The sequence below is a fragment of the Lissotriton vulgaris genome, chromosome 7, assembly GCF_964263255.1.
Source record: "Lissotriton vulgaris chromosome 7, aLisVul1.2, whole genome shotgun sequence".
NCBI lineage: Eukaryota > Metazoa > Chordata > Amphibia > Caudata > Salamandridae > Lissotriton > Lissotriton vulgaris.
The window spans coordinates 1652567265-1652589182 of NC_141695.1; the positions used below are offsets into that span (position 1 = coordinate 1652567265).

General features: G+C 46.2%; 1 protein-coding gene across 4 annotated transcripts in view; it reads left to right on the top strand.

The window, feature by feature from the left end:
* The window catches only part of GNAS (GNAS complex locus), a 941300-nt gene that overhangs the window by 892417 nt on the left and 26965 nt on the right, over nucleotides 1–21918 (top strand). For all 4 annotated transcript variants that reach the window (XM_086932636.1, XM_086932635.1, XM_086932638.1 and 1 more), the window contains one exon: nucleotides 20090–20157. In XM_086932636.1, coding sequence (XP_086788762.1) covers nucleotides 20090–20157 — 68 coding nt within the window. The remainder of the gene's footprint in view (nucleotides 1–20089; nucleotides 20158–21918) is intronic.

Genomic DNA, 21918 nt, shown 5'->3' on the forward strand with positions numbered 1-21918 from the left:
GTGATTCTCTTGTTGACCGGGAGCCAGTGCAGGTCTCTCAGGTATCCGGAGATGTGGCTGCGACGGGGGATGTCCAGGATGAGTCGTGCTGAGGCGTTCTGGATCCGCTGGAGTCTCTTCTGGAGTTTGGCGGTGGTTCCGGCGTAGGGGGAGTTGCCGTAGTCCAGACGGCTGGTGACGAGGGTCTGGGTAACCACACACAGCAATAGAAAAAGCAGTACACCCTGAACCTCTAAAGGTAGCGTTAACCCCCTGATAATAGGTGGGTGATTGACAAAGTAGAAAACACCATAGCAGCCTGGTATTAATTGTGGCAATGCGACGGCCTAGAATGTATTTTCTCTCTGCTACTTATGCTATTAAACCATCTTCTAATTGAGCTGGTGAGAGGGGCAAAGGCAGTCCAGCAAATAAGATTCATGCAGCTGACTACACTGGGTAATATCTCTTCAGAGGGGCAATTCATTGATCTACAACCCATTACATCTAGACCCACGTACACAATGCTTGACATGTTTCTATATTACAGGCTCGGAGCCGCATGAAGGAGTGGATTACCAGGATTCCTGGTGCAGCCTCTTGTTCACTCACTATGGTGCTTTCATCAACAACTAGTTGTTGCAGGTAATCAGTGGTTCACAGGGAGACGCCAGCGATTATCCCTGCTTAAACAGATAAATGGAGCACGGATTTGGATGATCAGATATAACTGACACAGACTGGGAGAATTGCTGTATAAAAAGCGGCCCCCTGTCCATGAATAGTCACTGTAGAATGACTCACTTCAAGTACCTCCACAGACTACCATCCTAAGCGTTGTGGATTGATTGTTGACACACAGGACTCCTGATATATATTTTTTTCCATCTGTCACGGCTATGCCTACAGATTAATAGCTATTGGTGTGCTATATTGGCTGCGTTGTCTGGTATGACGGGCTGCCCATTCCAAAGGACCAAAGGATTGCCTTACTGGGTCTAGTTAAAAAGATTCCCCCAAATGTCCGAAAATTAGCAGTACTAGCTAGCTCTGTTATAGCGAAAAGAGAGACATTGTGTGGGGTAGAGGACACTCTTCATCACATCAGGGATGACTAAAAAAACTAACTTATTGTAACAAGCAATTAAAGCAATATGAAAAGTTCCTATTGAGGACTTCCAGTCTCAGCGACATTTGGTGGCCTAGACTAGATCTACTGAATACAGAGTGAATGAAGGAATGAATACGCACTTGTATAGCGCATGGCTACCCAAGGGCATCCTAGCGCTTTCTGTGACACCAATCATTCACCACTGATCATGGAAAGAGAAAAGTCTTCAGTTGCTTCCTGAATCTAAGATGGTCAGATTCAAGGCGGATAAAATCTGGAAGCAGGTTCCAGGATTTGGCCGCGTTATAAGAAAACCGCCGGCCTCCAGTCTATGACCATTTAATCCTGGGAACTGCAAGCAGTCGTTTATTATTAGATCTTAAAGTCCTCTTGGTGCAATATAATTGCACCATGGACTGGATCAAGGAGGGACCATTACCAGAGATGGATTTGTGGACAATACACATTGCCTTAAACCTGATTCTTTCCTGAACAGGAAGCCAATGCAACTGACTAAGCGCCAACTTAGCAGAATTACGTTTAGGGATATTCATCAAAAGACGGGCCACGCAATTCTGGGCAATCTGTAATCTCTTGATAGTTCCTTGTTGCACACCCAAGTAGACTGCATTTGCGTAGTCAAGCCGGGACAAAATGAGGGCTTGAACCAACATACACCTGCAATGGGAGAAGAAGAATCTTTCGTATCAGCCTATGAAGACCATAGCAGTTAGCAGCGACTTTGCATGCTAGAACAGAAAAGTTCAAGTTTCAATCAAACCAGACTCCCAGACTCTTGATTTGTTTCTTTGGCACAGAAGGAGGACCAAGACAGCTAGGCCACATAAGATCTAAATTATTGGGGGCCGCATGGCCCAAGATCATAAGTTCTGTCTTGGCACCGTTTAATTTAAGAAAGGACAGGTCCATCCATTCAGATACCTTTACAAGGTAGGCAGCTACACCCGGCTCAGATGTATCTTGCTGACTAAAAGACACCACTAATTAGTTGTCATCAGCATAAGTAACAGTGTGGATCCCCCAGGGAAGTACCACATCCGCCAAAGGCCTCATATAAATGTTAATAGTGGGACTCAAGGAAGATCCCCGGGGAACTCCATACTGCAAAGGTTTCTGCTTTGAGAGTGCTTCTTCTTCGAAGACAGCAAAAAATCTGTCTACAAGAAAGGACTGTAGCCATTTTAGGGCATTACCTGCAACTCCCACCTCCCTGTGTCTTTGGATCATAATATGATGGTTCACGGTATCGAAGGCTGCGCTGACATCTAGTAAAATAATAGCAGCGCAACCTCTGTTATCCAAGATTTTTCTTGACTCCTTGACCACGGCAAGAAGGGCGGTCTCCATGCCCTGATGACGCCTGAAGCCAGTCTGAGTGGAATGGAGGCAGTTATATTCCTCAAGATGAGCTGCCAATAAGGAATTAACATATTTTTCTGCTAATTTACTAATTCCTGGCAGCAAAGAGATGGGGCGATAATTGGCCCAAACCTCAGGGTCTAAGTTATTTTTTTTTAGAAGAGCTTTAACTCTTGCTTGTTTCCAAAGACGAGGAACCTGCCCTGTTAAAAAAGAAGCCTTTATCACGTCCTGCAAAACTAATAGCCGCGGGGCGGATCTGCCAGGGATCCTGATTTCAGTTGCTTCAAAAGTTCTGGCAGTGAGGATAAGGTAAAAGGAGGACATTCTTCCAGCATGGCTTGTTGTGGGGGCAATAAAATATTTATATTTAAAATATTTTGCTGGAAACTAGAGTAGATGTTATGAACTTTAGTGGAAAAAAAGTTTGCTATCTTCTCACAGCGCTTTTGAGCATGATCCCAATCAATAGGGGGACTAGGGGTGGTAAGAAGGGATTTCACGATTTTAAAAATTTCCCAAGGGGACTTGGATACTGAAGTGATTTTTCCATGATAATAGCTAACTTGGGCGGCTTTTATTTCATTTTTGTAAAGCTTGGTTGCTTCTCTATATTTGCTCTTACTTATTTCTGTGAAATCCTTCCTCCATTTCCTTTTAAATTGTTTACATGATTGTTTAAGCTGTCTCAGAGTATGAGAGTACTATGCTTTCTTATTCGATCCTACTCGATGGCATGCTTCTTTCTTTGGGAGAACTACACCAAGAGAAGACTCCAGCCAATTATTAAAATTGCCCCAGTATTGGAACTTTCATAGATTCCCATGCTTTTGTATCATTCCCCGTCGTCGGAATGGGAGCCTCGGTTACAAAAAATACCATAGCAGTAGGTACAAAAGAGAAAGAAAAAGGCTTAGGCCTCATTCCCTTTTGTAGCATATCACCCTCTTTTTGTAAAAGAGACCAAACTTAGGCATCAACCAATCAAAAGTGCCTCACACCATAGAACCCTCCTGAAGGAACCTCAGAGCCTCAGATTTTCTACCGCACGTTGTGCTTAGGGAGTCTCCTTTGAGCTCTGCTCATTTCTTCGCTATTCAAAGGATTTTCTTGAATTTATTTTTCAGAATTTCTCTTCAGGATTATTTAAGGATGGCTGACAAGGAAAAGGAGGCCCTTTTCAAGCCCTGCTCCACCTGTGGCAAGAAAAGGTTGTTTGTGGAACATAGGCATAAGGATTGTATCTATTGCCTTTATCCGGATCATAAAGCGGAGGACTGTAAAATCTGCCGCACTTTCTCTACCAAGACCCTCCAGGATCGTGCTGGTAGACTTTTGACCTGGCTTCAGAAACAAGGAGAGGAAACATGGAGTTTCCAGTGAAAGTGAGGAGTCCTCATCAGCTGTGTCATCTAGAAGGTCAGTCAAAAGGGGTAGGGGTTCCCCTTCTCCTTCTGTGGAACATACCTCTAAGGCCTCAAAAAAGACCCCCAGAGAGTGAGAGCCTGGGTCCAAGCGAATCTCCTCACCACGGTGAAAAGGAGAGGGTAGGACCATCTACGCCTTCCAAGGGTGCGAAGACTGACCCAGCCTTCAAGAAACCCTCTACCCAATCTTCTGAGAGGAGTTCCAAGTCCTCGTCGACAGCGGAGTTTTAGTCGACGAAGAAATTGAAAACGAAATTGAAATTGGTTCAGTCGACGAGCTAGTCGATGGGGGATTTGTCGACGAAGTGATCGTCGTCGAAAAAGGAAGCGTCGATGGGAGGTTTGCCGAAGGCGTCGACGAGAACCCCAGCATCGACGACAAGGGTGACTGCGTCGACGACGAGAGCATAGACGACGACAACTTTGACGACAGCTGGATCGTCGACAAATTCATAGTCGACGACACCAATCTCGTCGACGAGTGTGCAACCATCATCTGAAAAAAGAATTACAATTTCAGTCACGAGATTAACGCCGGAGATGACATCTCCTAGGAGAGTGACCCCTTGCCACCAGCTTTGCTCTTTGAGGAAGAGGAGTCAGATGAGGATGCAAGCCTTTCTCCCCGCTTAGGAGGTTCACAAGTGCTCATCAGGACAGACAACACCACGGCTATGCACTACGAGAACAAAGGAGGAGGAACCAGGTCTCTTCCGTTGTCGCAGGAAGCTCATCAGATCTGGGAATGGGCGATACTTCACGGAATATCGCTAAAGGCGGAACACTTGCCAGGAGTTCTAAACGAGAATGCCGACAGGCTGAGCAGGTCATCCTCAGTCAGCCACGAGTGGGAGTTGAACCAGAGTGTTCTGGAAGAAGTCTTCAGCCAGTGGGGCAGACCGGAGGTGGATCTCTTTGCCACACCGACCAACAAGAATTGCCGGTCTTATGCAAGCAGATTTCACCCCCAAGGGTCATTGGGGAATGCGCTTTCGATAGCCTGGTCAAGGACATTTGTCTAAGCCTTTCCCCCATCCCTCTGATCCCGCAGCTCATGAGGAAGATCAAAGTGGAACCCTGCAGGATGATCTTGATAGCCCCTGCTTGGCTGAGACAGTTTTGGTACACGGAACTCCATCTGTTGTCGCTGCTCCTCCTCTTCCCTTGAGGACTATTCCAGATCTCCTCACATTGTCCGAAGGATAGGCTTGGCACCCAGATCCACAGTCATTACACCTGACAGCATGGCTCCTGAGCAGCGAGAGTTTATGAATCTCCTCATCTCGAGCGAGATTAAGGAGGTCCTCTCCCATGCGAGGGCTCTTTCAACGAACAGGGCCTACCAGTTAAAATGGAAAAGGTTTTGTATCTGGTGTAGGAGAGAAAGAAATGACCCCTTTGCTTCAAAGCCTCATCAGATTCTGCCTTATCTGCTATCCCTGGCTAAGTCGGCACTAGCCCATTCGTCAATTAAAGTTCATTTGGCAGCCATTTCGAGGTACTGAAGGTCTGGGTCTTGACCTTCGTTTTGGTCTTCCAGAACTGTCAAACAATTTCTAAAGGGCTTGTTCAGAGTCTATCCACCAGTGAGGCCTCCGCCTCCTACTTGGCATTTAAATCTAGTCCTCTCTCAGCTCATGAAAAGCCCATTTGAACCAATTCATCGTTCTGACATAAAGTTCCTTTCATGGAAATTGGCTCTACTCCTCGTCCTCACATCGGCTAGACGGATTGGACAGTTGCCCTTACTATCCAGGAACCTTTTATTACAATTTAAAAGAAACGCTGTAATCTTGAGAACTAATCCTAGGTTCACCCTCGGACTTCCACTTGAATGAGCCGGTTATTCTGAAAGTGTTCTTTCCTCAACCGGGTACAACAGCCGAAAAGACGCTACATTCTTTGGATGTGCAGCGGTGTTTAAAATTCTACTTGGAACGTACTAAGGGATTTCGAAAATCCTCTCAATTGTTTGTTGCCTTTGGTGGTCCAAGGAAAGGTTTCCCGCTGTCCAAGCAGGGGGTAGCAAGATGGAACACAAGTGCCATTCTGCATTGCCATACTGTGGCAGGAAAACCTCTGACTGGCAGGATTCGTGCACATTCCACAAGATCGGTGGCATCTTCAACGGCCCTCTTTGCAGGGGTACAGATTAAAGACATTTGCAGAGCTGCTACCCGGAGTAGTGTCCACACCTTTACCAAGCATTACTGCTTGGAGTCCTTACAGCGAGATGATGCGGCAGTGGGACAGGCTGCCCTGAGGAACCTCTTCCAATAATTGGTGAGCTTTCCTTTCTCCAGTATTTGGGGTGTCTTTCATAGATTCACATGCCTAAATCATTCCCCGTCGTCTGAGTGGGAGTCCCATGGTATATAAAAAAGCAATAACATGCCTGTAATAACCAAAAAACCTTGGTAACCAACCAGGAAGTAAAGTAGCCCTAAGCTACAGGAGCAAAAGCTCCCACACTCATGACTATCCTAGTCATTTTGTATAGACCAAACTGCAGCCAATCAGGCGACAGCACCCACCAGAATGTTCTCCCCAGAGGCTCAGGCTCTCAGATTTTCTACCGCACGTCGTGTGAAGGGAGTCTCTCTGAGCTCTGCTCAGTTTCTTCTTACTCGGTTGGTTTTTTAACCTTCATAGGATGTCTACTTCAAAATCCCTTTTTAGGGCTTGTGATTCCTGTGGAAAGCTAAGGCTGTTCAAGGAGGATCCTCACAAAAAATGCTTATACTGTCTGTATTCGGATCATGAGGTGAAGGAATGTAAGATCTGCAGAACCTTCCCTCAAAAGACCCTCAGGGACAGAGACGGTTGTCTTCTCCTGTGGCTTCAGAGGATAAAGGACAGGGATAACCCTGTTTCTGAGGTAGGGAGCATTGCCTCGGGGTCTTCTATATCCTCTAGGAAGAGGAAAACTGAGGTTGAGGTAGCTTCTCCTAGGGCGAAGGTGTTGAAGAAAGCCCAATCCTCTCAGGATTCTGGCGTGCCTACTACTTCCAAGAAGGCGTCTCCACCTGTAAAATCTGGTTCTGGTGCGCCCTCAGGGAAAACTGGAAAATCTACAGTTTCCAAAGCAGCTACTTAAAAAATTTCACCTCAGACTACACCTCTGGCCATGGCAGAGTCAAATACAGCCTCATCGTCGCCATCTCTTCATGTGGTCACCTCTTCCACTTCTACAGTGACCTTCTCCTCACCAAGATCAGCTATGGTGATTGTCTTCGGCCTCCTCACCGTCGACGATAGTTCAGGTACAAATTAAACCCATCTCGTCGACGAGAATAGTTCCATCGATCGTCGACGCTCCACTGTCGACGGGAATCCTGAAGGTACCGTCGACGAGTACTTCGTCGTTGATTCAGGCGTCAACGAATATCTTGCCGTCGACTAAGAAGACCTTACCGCCGACTAAGTTACTGTCGACGACATCCTCGTCGACGAAGTTACCGTCGACGAAGAAAATGATCCCGTCGACGACCTCGTCGACGAAGCAGACACTTCTGTCGACACCGTCGACGAAGACAACCCCGTCGACGAGTTCATAGTCGATGACGCCGCTACCGTCGACTGACGCTCCGTCGACGACTAATCTGGCGACACTGATGGAATCAGGCTGGTCATCAGCGGCGGTGGCTCAGTCGACGCCCCCACTGTCAACCTGTACGGCAATGCAAGTGTGGTCAGCTAAAACATCCACAATTCCTCTGCCTTCACCGGCTACCACTGCTTCACTCCTACAAAAGCGTGGTTCATCCTCCACAACTTTGTCTCCATTAAAGCTGCCAGATAAATTACTGTATTCTAAGGAAGTGGAATCCTATGAGGATGCCACTTTCCGTGCAGCCAAGAGCCATTCTGACTTGCTGATAAAAATTCAGGATGTGGATCAGGAGGACGACGAACATTTCCAGGAACCCCCTAGTCGGGAGACTGTGCCTATGGATTTGTTCGAAAATCTCCAATATATGTTAAGTGATTATTATCGCTGCTTTCCACCATCAGAATCGGGTGATTCTCATGTCTCTACGCCTAGGCCAAGAACATCTACGGCAACTCTAAGGCCTCAAGAATCAGTTTCTCAAATGACAACTGAGGAAGCACGGCCCGCAATACCTTCACCGGTACCATCTCATCAGACAGGGGGTGAGAATACTTCGGAAGAGGAACGAGAAGATGGTGAATTGGACGACAAGTCAGTATCGTCTGAGTGGGACGAGTATCAGGCACAAACACCTTCTCCAGCGGGCCCGCCTACAGCGGATTCTCCGCCGGTGGACATTGCCAACTTTCACAAGATTATGGATAGAGCTACGAAAAGGTTCCTCGTCACAATGGAAGCTAAACAAGACGAATGCTTCCTATATGATTTTAAGGATTTGCCGCAAAGACAGAGTTGGTCTATTCCAATCATTGACTTTATATGGAAGGAAGGTCTGAAAGTAATGGCTACACCAAATTCACTACCTGCAATACTACCTCTGGTAGATAAGAAGTATAGAGCACCTAGTTCGTCACCGGCATGCCTTATTGGTCAGGCTAAAACGGATTCCGTAGTTACGCAGACAGCTCAGAGGAGGGCCAAGAATCCATCTTCACAGGTCTCTGCTCCCCGTGATAAAGACAGTAGACGTCTTGACTCAATAGGAAATAAGGTGTCAACTATTGCGGCAACCACGGCCCGGGCCACAAATTCCCTTGCAATACTTGGGAGATATGACAGGCAGATGTGGTCGGACATATCGCCTTACATCGAAAAGCTTGCAGAACCAGATAGATCTAAAGCAAAAAAGATCCTGCTAGAGGGACAGTGTTGTTTCATCTGAAATAATTGATGCTGTAGTGGACGTGGCAGCCAAAGGTTTCAGACAGCTGGCAGGAGCAGCTGTTCTCTGGAGGCATGGATGGTTAAAATCTACATCCTTTCGTCTAGAGGTCCAGACAAAAATCATGGACATGGCCTATGATGGGGAGTTCCTTTTTGGACAATATGTTGACGAGGCATTGTAAGCCATAAAGAAAGACACAGACGGCACGGTCGCTGGGCTCTCTCCAATTTCGTAAGTCTTCCTTTCGTGGCGGAAGAGGCAATTTCTCTAGCAGAGGAGGTTATTCACAGCAACGTTCCTACAATAACTCCCAAGGAAATCAAAGATACCAGCCATACCATCAACAAACGTATGGTCAAAGGAGAAATAATTACTCTCAATCAAAAGGAAAAACATCTTATCGAGGAAGAGACAACAACAAGAGCAAGTGAGAAGCACATCCTGCCACCACTTTGTCCCAGGTAAATACAACAAAAGTTTCGAAAGGGTCCCAGCCTGAAGCAAATTGGAGGAAGAATATCCCGATACTACTCAAATTGGTCCAGATTACCACGAACAGATGGGTCCTGGACGTGGTTTCCAGAGGTCACATTCTCGAATTCGTCAAAGCCACTCCAAATTCTCCTCCAAAAGGACCACCTCCAGTTCATCTCAAAGAGCTGTGTTCCCAAATACATTCAATGATTCGGAAAGGAGCAATAGAAAAGGTACCTCCACATCAGAGGGGAAAAGGATTTTATTCAAGATTTTTCCTGATCCGCAAAAAGTCGGGGGAATGGCGCCCCATCCTCGACCATCCTCAACAAGTACCTCAAGAAATTATCTTTCAGAATGTTGACGCTTCAAGAAATCCTCCAGTTTCTCTCAGTAGGGGATCACATGGCAACACTCGACCTTCAGGACGCATACTTCCATGTGCCCATTTTTCCCAGACACCGAAGTTCTTACGGTTCAGAGTGGCTGGCAGGGACTTCTAGTTCAAAGTACTCCCCTTTGGACTACGATCAGCCCCCAGAGTTTTTACAAAGATGTTAGCTCCGGAGGCCGCCCACCTGAGATTAAAAGGAGTTCAAATGTATCCATATTTGGACGACTGCCTTATCAAGGCCAGTTCCATCGATTTGGCAAAAACTCACGTTCAGAGATGTCTATCGCTATTTCAGAGACTGGGTTTTTCGGTGAATTTGAAAGTCTCATCTGACTCCATCACAGAGAAAGTCTTTCTTGGTAGCCACGCTGGACACAACTCGCCCAAGTTTTCATATCAAGAGAAAGGCAGGTGAAGCTTCACAGGATGGCCTCAGCACTACTAACAAGAAAGTGCGTTTCTGTTCGCAAGTTCAAGTCTTTCCTCGGGATGATCGTCCTGTATTCCTCTCACCCCCAACTGTCGCCTGCGAATGAGACCCTTGTAGGAGGAACTCAGTCGTCAGTGGGTGCAGATAACGGGCTCATTCGAGGACGTCATCAACATAACTCCTCGGATGAGAAGCTCCATCCAGTGGTGGAGGCAAGATTGCCACCTGCAGGTGGGATGTACATTTCTGGCAGAAGGGCCCAGATTCATCGTGACCACGGATGCTTCTCTGGAGGGCTGGGGCGCCCATCTCCAAGGAATGACAGTCAGTGGCAAATGAGACATGCAACAGAAAAAGTGGCACATAAATCTGCTGGAGTTACGAGCCATTTTTCTCGCCATGAAATCCTTTCAAGCGATCTTGGAGGGCTCTACAGTGTTAATTCGAACGGACAACACAACCAGCATGCATTACCAGAACAAGCAGGGAGGCACAAGATCGGCCTGATTGTCCCATCAGGCGCAGGAGATTTGGAATTGGGCCTTGGATCACAACAACAGTCTGTCGGCGGTCCATGTCCCAGGTGTTGCCAATGTTGTAGCGGACTCCCTCAGCAGGTCCGCTGGATGCAATCACGAATGGGAGCTACATCAACCATCCCTGGATCAGATATTCCGAGAGTGGGGTCATCCTGACCTGGATTTGTTTGCAACAGATCAGAACCGGAGATGCCCGCGCTTTGCAAGCTGGATTCCCCACAAAGACTCTTGCGGAGATGCCCTTTCGATTAATTGGTGTTAGATATTTGCATATGCTTTTCCGCCGATCCCGTTAATTCCCAAGATCATCAGGAAGATGAGGAGTCAACCATGTCGTCTAATCCTAATTGCTCCAAGCTGGGCCCGGCAATATTGGTTCACCGAGCTTCTCCTCCTCTCGGAGTGCAGGCCAATACAACTCCCTCGAATACCTAATCTCCTGACAATTCAGAGGGGCAAAGTGTACCATCCGGACCCAGTTTCTCTGAAATTATCAGCTTGGCTCCTCAACACAATGAATTCGCCCACTTAGACATTCCTCACGATTGTCAAGAGGTTCTAGCTAACGCTAGAGCACAGTCAACGATTAAGACCTACAAACTCAAGTGGAAGCGTTTCTGTGCATGGTGCCAGACTGTTGGTCTGCATCCCATTCATGCTAGACCAGAACAAATTTTGCCTTTCTTCCTGCAGCTGGCTAGATCGGGTTTGGCGCATTCAACCCTAAAAGTATTTCTGGCAGCCATTTCCCGATTCCGTCAGGACGGATCGAACTCTGTTTTTTTAAAGAGTAATCCAGCAATTTTTCAGAGGTATATTTCATATGTTTCCTCCGATTCGACAACCACCTCCTGCTTGGCATTTGAATGTGGTGCTAGCCCAGCTCATGCGTCACCCCTTTGAGCCTATCCATAAGGTTGACCTTAAGTTTATTACTTGGAAAGTCTCCTTGCTCTTGGCTTTAACCTCTACCAGAAGGGTCAGTGACATTCAAGCATTCATGTCTAACCGCCTTTCTTACAATGTACCTCTGATTCGGTGGTGCTGCGTACCAATCTAAGGTACATGCCCAAAGTCCCATTGGACTTTAATTTAAATGAGCTGGTAATCCTCGAGACATTTTTTCCAAATCCACAATCACCGGCTGAGCGAGCTTTACACTCTTTGGACATCAGAAGATGTCTCAGGTTCTATCTTTCAAGAACAGCAGCTATTCGCAAGACAGACCAGTTGTTTGTGGCCTATGGCAGACTGTGCCAAGGCTGCGCAGTATCCAAACAGACTATCGCCAGATGGGTCTCGTCAACAATTGGACTCTGTCATCAACAGGCAGGAAGACCCTTACAGGCCTTACCAAGAGCGCATTCTACAAGGGCAGTTTCCTCTTCCACTGCTCTGTTCGCTGGTGTGCCTCTTTTACAAATTTGCAGAGCTGCAACGTGGTCCAGCAGGCACACTTTTACAAGGCACTACTGTCTGGACTCAGCAAGTGATGCAGATGCTTCAGTGGGAAGAGCAGTTCTTCGCAATCTTTTCCAATAAGGTGAGCCTCTGTTCTCCCTCCTCCTCTATGCTCTTTTTTAGACGCTTTGCCATGTCTTTTGCATTTTATTATTATGCATGTATACTATGATACTTTTAGCGTCTGTGAGCATTATGTTAGGAGTACTGCTATCTATTCTGTTTCAGGCATGTGAATCTATGAAAGACACCCCAAATACTGGAGAAGAACAATAGTTACTTACCTGTAATCTGTGGTTCTCCAGTATTGGTGTCTTTCATAGATTCACATGCACCCGCCCACCTCCCCTCAGAGGCTCCCTCAGGCAATTATGTTGGTTTCACTCCTGTGCGAGAAAATCTGAGAGCCTGAGCCTCTGGGGAGAACATTCTGGTGGGTGCTGTCGCTTGATTGGCTGCAGTTTGGTCTATACAAAATGACTAGGATAGTCATGAGTGTGGGAGCTTTTGCTCCTGTAGCTTAGGGCTACTTTACTTCCTGGTTGGTTATTACCAAGGTTTTTTTGGGTATTACAGGCATATTATTGCTTTTTTATATACCGTGGGACTCCCACTCCGACGGGGAATGATTCAGGCATGTGAATCTATGAAAGACACCAATACTGAAGAACCACAGATTACATGTAAGTAACTATTGTTCTTCTATCCCACCTTCCGTTGTTTGCACATTTTGTATCTTTGTCATGATGGCTATTGCAATGTATTTATTACACAAAATGTGTGTTTTTATTGCTAACTGCTTGCTACTTTGATACAAAAGCATGGGAATCTATGAAAGTTCCAATACTGGGGCAAGAAAACAAGTTACTTACCTGTAACTTTGGTTCCCCAGTATTGGTAACTTTCATAGATTCCCATGCGCCCACCCACCTCCCCGAGGAATGCTCAGCCTACAACAGATATGGTGACTGATACACAACGGCTACGAAAATCTGAGGCTCTGAGGTTCCTTCAGGAGGGTTCTATGGGGTGAGGCACTTCTGATTGGCTGATGCCTAAGTTTGGTCTCTTTTACAAAAAGAGGGTGATATGCTACAAAAGGAAATGAGGCCTAGGCCTTTTTCTTTCTTTTTGTACCTACTGCTATGGTATTTTTGTTACTGAGGCTCCCATTCCGACGACGGGGAATGATACAAAAGCATGGGAATCTATGAAAGTTACCAATACTGGGGAACCAAAGTTACAGGTAAGTAACTTGTTTTCTTCTTATTCGCCATCGTATGATCAGAATGAGGTACCGGAGTGGAATTTATAAGATTAGTCGCCCAGCTTTCCACTGAAAGTTTAGACCATATACAGAGGAGGATGTTGGCCATCAGAACTCGCCCTTGACACTACATGAGCAATATGGACTGCAATGCTTGTTAGATGGTTATCATTTTGAGGAGGTGGTATTATAGAGAACACGATCTTCCAGTTCTCTCCCAAGTGCAACAGCAAATTCCTGTGGTCAGATAGTAAATAGGTTTTCAATGAGAAATCGAGCTATTCCCACTCCCAGACCTTCAAAAACAACTACAATTAAATACTGAAGTAGTGAGGACCCTACAGCGCCAGACCCAGCCTTCAGATTAAAGGCCATTGAGTGAGCTGATTCAACGCAAAAGGAAAAGGCCAGTCTTCTATCCCCAGCATTTTAGCTGGATCAAAATCCTCTCCTTGGAGTCCCTGGGCCATGAGGTGCAGCAGTCTTCAGGGATCCCAGTCAAACCTGCACCCAGACCACATCGAAGATACCAGTACCTTACGTCATCTGAGGAATAACTCTCCAGGGTTAGACCTCAACAAGAGTTTTGTGTTTAGTGCAAGCACCATTCTCTAGGGCATCGAGCCCCCAAGACTGTTCTTAAGAGTGCTTGGCTCAGACCAGTTTGCAAGCCTGCTCTGCACCAGTAGCCACTTTGACTTCATAAAAGCCTCAAGCGAAGTGCTTTAAGTCTCAAAGCCAAGCCACACCACCTCATCCCAAACCAAAATTATTGGTGTTGAAACACATCTCGACTCCATCCTCCATGCTGAGTGACAGAATATTGGCCATAGAGCTCCCGGAGCAATTTAGCAAGATCTTAGCTTGCTCTTTGCTACATGATCTAAACCTTATTCTTCAGCCTCCACCAATCCTGCTCCTCCACAATGTTTGACCTTCCCTACTACAGTCTACACACACTGATTTATATCATGTAAGTTAGTTTGACTGAAGCCAGACTGGGGTCTTGCAACGCCGGAAAGGGGAGGAGCGGGGTTATTCACTGCTCTGCATGGATCATATGGTGACCCTCAGTTTTAAGGACACCTACTTTCACATCCTGATTCATCCAGCACAACATTGATACCTCCGATTTGTGGTCAGTGGACTACCAGTTCAAAGTTCAACCTTTCCTCGGTCTCAACAGCTCCAAGAGTTTTTACCAAGTACCTAGTGGTGATTGAGGCCCACTTGCGCTCCAGTACCGTTCATGTATTAACATATCTGGACGATTCGCTCATAAAGATCAGTTATCTGAGAGCTGTGTCACTATTACAGAGGTTAGGAGTCAGTCTATGCCAAAAAGTCCATTGCTTTCTGCAGCTGATACAACTCAATATGGCTTTGTATTATTCACACACTCAGACAAAACTTATCACAGGCCGGCGAGTGTAATGGCATTTCTGAGGCTGCTCCCTCTTTTTCTCCACATTTTTTTAAACAATATGAAGGATCATAAAGATGTTGGAGAATGACAGTCTAGTACATGCTGATATTGCGACGGACTCCACATACATTCACTACAGGAGTGTATGTTTAGGCACTGGTCACAAGCACCAGGTCAATAGGAGCATTTAATGTTGGTAGAGCCCAGAGTACAGCACAATCTCAAATGGTGGAACAGCGAGAACTAGTTACTGAGCAGCTCGTTTGTCAACTCTCATCCACAGCTGACATTACAATGGACACCTCACTCCCAAGGTCTCTAGACCCGAGACATGGCCCGGGTTTCGGGATAGTTTCCCTCATCAGTAGAGAAAGAGTTTGGGGTGGATGAGAAGGCCGCCAAGTAACTGTCACAGGCCTCGATGCCTCTCCGGCGCGCAGGTGCGTCTCCAAAAGCTCGTCAGCTTGTGGTCTCATGGGAGGCCTTTAACAGAAATCTACTATGGATCGTACACCGCTAGCCTCTACTCCGGATCGCCGCCCCTAAGCACTCTGGTATGTGAAGTGCGTGTAGTTTGAACAGTTGAAACAAAGTTCGTAAGTGGTTCACCAAAGTTGGTGCAAGTAAGTACTTGTTATTCCCAAGATCTAGATGGTCATCAGTTCAACAAGTACCTACTTGCACTCACTGGGGTGAACCACTCAAGAACTCCATGTACCAGAGTCCCTAGGGGCGATCCGGAGGAGGGGCTAGCGGTGTGCGGTCAATTGCGATTGTGTCTACAAATAGTACATGTTAGTAAGCGCATGAGTAGACAATAAATCGCAACCCCACCACAGAAATTTAAAACGGTACTTCAGGCAAAGGGAGGCTTTCAGTCAATGTGTTTACAACAGCAGAGAACACCGAATGCTGACTCTGCACCTCTGGGTTGCCACAGCCTGTGAGCAATTCACTATTGATGAACTGGATAAGCATATTTGCCATGCATTTCCTCCACCATCTCTGAACCCATATGTTGTGAGTAAATTAGCCAACATCCATGACGCTCAGTCATTGATTCAATGTGAACGAGGCAGCCAAGGTGCTCAGTGCTACTGGAAATGTCTCTCTACCCACTAAAGAAGTTGCCCTTGTGAGCAGACAAACTGAAGCAACAACGGGGTCAGTCAAGACATCTAGATCTTATAGAAGTGCACCTTGCATTTTGGTACCAAGGTCTTAGAATCTTATTTCCTGCAACTTTCAGATGTTTGAGGCTTAGAGACTTGCCACTCCAGCATGTTATGTGGCAAACTGGACATTTATTCATAGACTACTGAATGAATAGGCACATATAGCCTTTGCAAGCTTCATTATACACCTATTAGACTTCATTTAACAACGGTTGCTGCTTATATACAAAATAGACCGCAGACATCTTTGTTTGAGATCCCAGCAATCAATCCTCCATTTCCTCTTCCCAGTCCGAGTCTAACTTGCACTGGGCTGCGAGAGGGTCCTCAGACCCCTCCCCGTCCTCTACAACCTGCCGGGCAGGCGGAGAAGGAGATGGATGGAGAAGGGATAAAAATCCCCCATCGGTGTCGAAATCTGCGTCGATCGACACCGGTCCGGCACCGTCCTCATGTCTGGGTGGAAGCCGGAGACGGCGTCTGTAGGGAAACCGGCTGCGGCTGCGGCAGCGCTGTCGAAGTCCCTCTTAGACGCTCCCTTTCATCAGAGCTGTACTGGAACAGTGCAGGTTCTGGCCTATCCTCCTGAGCAGTGAGTCTGGGTTTTCGTGCTATACCATGTTTCAGCCTCTATCCCGGATTTCGGTGAGAATGTCCCTGAGGCTGCTGGGTCTCATGGCCTCCTGCATCCTGCTGGTGGATTATGCAAGGTGGCATATGAGGGCTCCACAGTGGGACCTGAAGTTCCAGTGGACGTAGCATCAGGAGAATCTTTCTGAATACGTCCAGGTCTCAGAAGGAACCGCACAACAACTGCAGTGGTGGTTAATGAACCAGGATTGGCTCAGAGGCCGATTTTCCCTTTCCCAACCAGAACTAACAGTGGTGACCGATGCATCGCTCTTGGGATGGGGTGGCCATCTGGGAGAGGCAGAGATCAGAGGAGTCTGGTCTCCAGCGGAGTCCGGGCTCCATGTCAATCGGTTGGAGCTCCGGGCGATCCGCCTGGCCCTGAGGCATTCCTTCCCTCCTTCAAGGGGAAAGTAGTGCAGGAGTTCAGATAACACCACCGCCATGTGGTACTGCAATTAACATGGCGGGGTGGGGTCGTGGGCGCTATATCAAAAGACTCTTCACCTTTGGACATGGCTGGAACATCAGGGTACGACACTGGTGGTTCAACACCTGGCATGTTCTCTGAACGCCAGGGCTGATGAACTCAGCCGTCGGTGCATGGTGGATCACAAATGGCGTCTTCACTCCGAGTAGTGCTGGTCTCTTTCAGCGGTGGGGAGGGACTTGGTTAGATCTGTTCTCTACTAAAGAAAACGCGCAATGTCAGCAGTTTTGCATGTTGGCGTTTCCAAGGTGGCACTTGCTCTGCAACGGTTTTTGTTGTGAGTGGAACTGCGGCCTCCTGAACGCCTTTCCACCTGTACCCCAAGTGCTGAAGAAGATCAAACGCAATCAAGCCAGTCTTTCTTGTGGCTCAGGACTGGGCATGAAGAGTCTGGTACCCCCGAGCTCCTGAGCATGTCCATCGATCCTCCGATGAAACTCCCATTTCGGGAGGATCTTCTGTCGCAGCAACAGGGGACGGTCCTCCACCCAAACCTGTCCAGCCTCCACCTGGAGATTGTGTAGCGACAGTTGACAGCTTTTTACCTTCGCCTGAAGTCTGTAATGTCCCTCCACAAAAACGGTATACACCTATAGATGGAATACGTTTGTGGCATGGTGCACAGCAAAGGCTGTGGATCCCCTCTCTGCCCCTCTTTCTGAGAATCTCTTGTTCATTCTTTCTTTGCCCAGCAGGGCTCTGCTCTGAGCACTCTAAAAGGCTATCTTGTAGCTATTTCTACTTTCCTTCGGCTGCCAGATAAGCCCTCCTTGTTCAAGTCCCCTATTGTAAACTTATTCTTTAAGGGTGTTATTCATCTCTTTGCTCCATCTCCTTTCATAATGCCCCAGTGGGACTTGAATCTTGTCTTAAGTTATGTGGGCTTCCTTCGAGTCGCTTCACAACTGTCCTCTCAGGCTTCTTACATTCAAAACTACCTTCCTTGTTGCCATCAACTCTGCTTGCAGGGCGAGTGAGCTCCAGGCTCTATACTCTAAGCCTCCTTTCTTTTCTGTGCATCCGGACAAAGTGGTGCTGAGAACTAGACCCTTGTTCCTTCCTAAAGTGGTTACAGATAGGATAAACGATCACTTTACCTACCCTTTTCCCACCTCCGCACCCTTCCAAGGAGGAGGAGAGACTCCATTGTCTTGACACAAAACGTGCGCTGTCCTTCTACCTTGATCTCACGAAAGAGTGAATGATCAACTCTTCGTTGGCTATGTGGGTGCCAAGAAATGTTGGACTGTCCTATAGCGTACCATCGCTCAGTGGGAGGTCCTTTGTATTAAAGTCTGTTACACTTTAACGAAAAAGGAACCTCCTGTGGGGTTGCCTGCTCATTCCATTAGAGCCACTGTAGTTACTACTGCTGCAGTGGCATGTGGAGTCCCACTCCTTGACATCTGCCAAGTGGCAACGTTGGCATCCTTGCACACGATCACCAGACATTACTGCCTGGACAGCCAAGTCTGGAGGGACAGCTATTTTGCACGTTCAGTCCTCCAGGGCTTTCTGGTGTGAACTTAGTTTGCAGTCCCTACTCCGGGAATGGTATTGCTGGGGTATCTATTCTATGGTAAGGAATCTATAACTGTCTCTTTCTGATGAACATGTTACCTTCGGTAACGATGTATCTGTAAGAGACATAGATTAGTTATAGATTCCTTACCGCCACACCCATCCTCCCAGCTCTGCAAACTGACTTCTACGGATATGGACTCCCTTGCAGGGACCTAGTTGTGGTGCACCAGTGGTCAGTGGCTTTCACGGCTCTGTGCTTCTGGCGTGGAAAGTTGTGTCAGAACCGACGCTGACTATGGACGTGGAGTCGACCAATGCCACCGACCAAAGCGCTGGGGTACTGCAAAGAAAAAAATCTCTGGATCCATTCTGACGCCTGGAATTAATTCTAAGGTAAGAAATCTATAACTAACCTATGTCTCTTAGAGATACATTGTCACCAAAGTTAAGTAACTTGTTCTTCATGCGCCAAATCTAAGAATTTTTACATGTACAAGAATAAAGAAATGCACACATTAATTGTGAAATAATGCTCACATTTGAGTTGGATGAGGTACTTCAAATACTTATCCAGATGAAAAGTTCTCTTCGGAGCTCTGTGATATCAGAAGACTAAAGTCCCCCTTAAAGGCAATTACGATGAAGCATTATTAAATGTCCCTGCTAACATTTGCAAGGTGTGGCTACCAGTAGATCAGTTGACACATTTACAAGAAAAAACTATCTGCCTGATCCTGGACTCTAGAACAGTTACCCAAGTGGGTCAGGTCTTCTTATTGAAACTCTGTGTTTGACTCATCCTATTTTTAGAAGGGTTTCTATTCCCTTTTTATTTATTCCGCCATAGTTGATGACGGGCTTGCTACACAATCCATATATTTATCGATGTCATTGAAGATCCAATGATGGAGGGAATTGTTGCTTGTATTCCTGATTCTTTTGATGTGAATCTTTTTGGAAGTAATAAACACCATCTCCTCTCTGGCTGTGGCATAAGGATGGCAATTCATGGGATGTTGGGTCATACCGATGTTTGACACTATGAAGCAATTGCCATACAAGGCATGATGGAATACTCGACATGCTCACCTCCTTAAAGAAGAGTGTCATATTTCAGTTTGTGTAAGCTGTTGTCTTTCTCACTCCACTCTCTAGTTTTCTTTCCTTTATTCCTGTGACATTTTTTTTATTTTGGATTAGCTTTTAAAATATGAAAATGATTGTAATGCTGTCAATGTAGCCTGCATGTGATTGGGGGCAAGAACAGAACAATCTTTTTCAAGAGATACGTTTTATAAAAATGCCATGGAATCATGCACTAGGCAGGTTCACTCAGTTAAGTGAAGTTTCCCATGGTGGACAAATGAGATTACAAATAAGGTTTTTGTGATGAATTGCAGTGCAGGCCACCTTAGTTGGTCAAACATCGTTTTTTTGTATCAGACAGATTAAATAAGGTAAAAATACATTGTGTTTTATCACTTGATTCTCGTGGATTATTTACTTTATTTTCCCTCGTTTCTTACATTTTTTCATTTGTATAGCATCACCGGAACCTAATGAGGACCCCAGAGTCACAAGGGCCAAGTATTTTATTAGAGATGAGTTTCTTGTAAGTATTTAACCCATTTTCTGTATAACTTTCTTGTTGTGTGTTTCCACCTTTACTTTATTTGAATGGGATGGTTTTATGAGAGGCATATACAACATCATATCTGTTCAGAGTGACTGCTGAGCGAGAGGGCAACATTGATTTCATGCTAGATATCACCATTTATGAATTCATCCCTGAACCATTCACTGCTGTTAGTCAGTTCAATCCATCAATTTAATATAATTATTTTGAGCATCATTGCATTTCAGGGAGGAGGGAGGGATGGTGTGCAAAGTGAGATTTGGGATTGGTTTTGTGTTCATGTGGTTTATGCCAGTGTTTGCCAAGCCAAAGGATACGCGCAAAGGGTGACTCGATGAGTCATCAGGTTTGGCAAAGATCAACATTTCTACCTTTCTATCACAAACATGAGATCCACCTAGGTTGCAAGTGATGGAAATTATTCCAAATTAGTTACTGGATAATTTGTGTGCACCTTATCACAGTTCCTCTTTCAGTAGGGATGAGTCATCCTGTGGTGATGGGTGTCAAAGGGTGTTTGCATCAACAATGCGTTGCCCTAGTCTGTTGACCTCTACAGGGCTCCAGAAGAACTGAAATTGGATTATGAGAAAATATCTGTGCTCTTATTCCTTTTTCAGTCCTCCTAATCAGATGTCCATATGGTTTTCTATACATGTAAAATGAATATGGAACCTCTCTGAAGTGCTTACATGGTCCCTTTCACAAGCAATTTTTATGAAATATAAATAATTGCAAACTTATTTTAAACAATTACTGTTTTAGTGAGAGGTATTTGGGTTCCATGCATATTTGCAGGGTACTTGGCTTCCGCAGCCGTCCCCAACCCAGCTACCTATCCTGACAGTCTGTGACTTTATTCTTCTTTGACCCTGTGCACGGCTGCTTTGCCTTTTGGCTATGTTTGTGCTACAGAAATGCATACTTCTCCAGTATTGGGGTGTCTTTCATAGATTCAGATGCCTGAATCATTCCCAGTCGTCGTAGTGGGAGTCTCAGGGTATATAAAAAAGCAATAAATATGCCCATAATAACCAAAAACCTTGGTAACAAGAAACCAGGAAGTAAAGTAGCCCAAAGCTCCAAAGAAAAAAGTTCCACATGTATGACTATCGTTAAACATAGCCCAAACTGCAGCCAATCAGGTGACCGCGCCCACCAGAATGTTCTCCTAAGAGGCTCAGGCTCTCAGATTTTCTACCGCACGTCGTGTGAAGGTAGTCTCCCTGAGCTCTGCTCAGTTCTTCTCAAATTTCTTCAGGATTTTTCACTTACAGGATGTCTTCCGCTAAGAAATCATTATCCTGGCTTTGTGAATCTTGTGGTAAGCTCCGGCTTTTCTCAGAAGATCCCCACAAGAAATGCATCTACTGCCTGTATCCGAATCATCACGTGAAGGACTGCAAGATATGCAGGACCTTCCCTCAAAAGACCCTCGGGGACAGAGAGGGCCGCTTACTTCTGTGGCTACAGAAGCTTAAGGACAAGGACCATCCAGTTTTTGAGGTAGGAAGTATTGCCTCTGGGTCATCTGTGGCCTCTAGGAAGAGAGCTGATGAGGAGGTTTTATCTTCTCCTGGGGCCAAGGTTGTGAGGAAACAACAACCCTCTAAGGGTTCAAAGAGGCCTACCACTTCTAAGGCTACTCCTTCTGTCAAGAGCAAACCTTTGCCTTCCACGCCCCCGAGAAGATCAGTCAAAATTTTGCCTCCATAACTAACTCCTGAGAAGATTCTT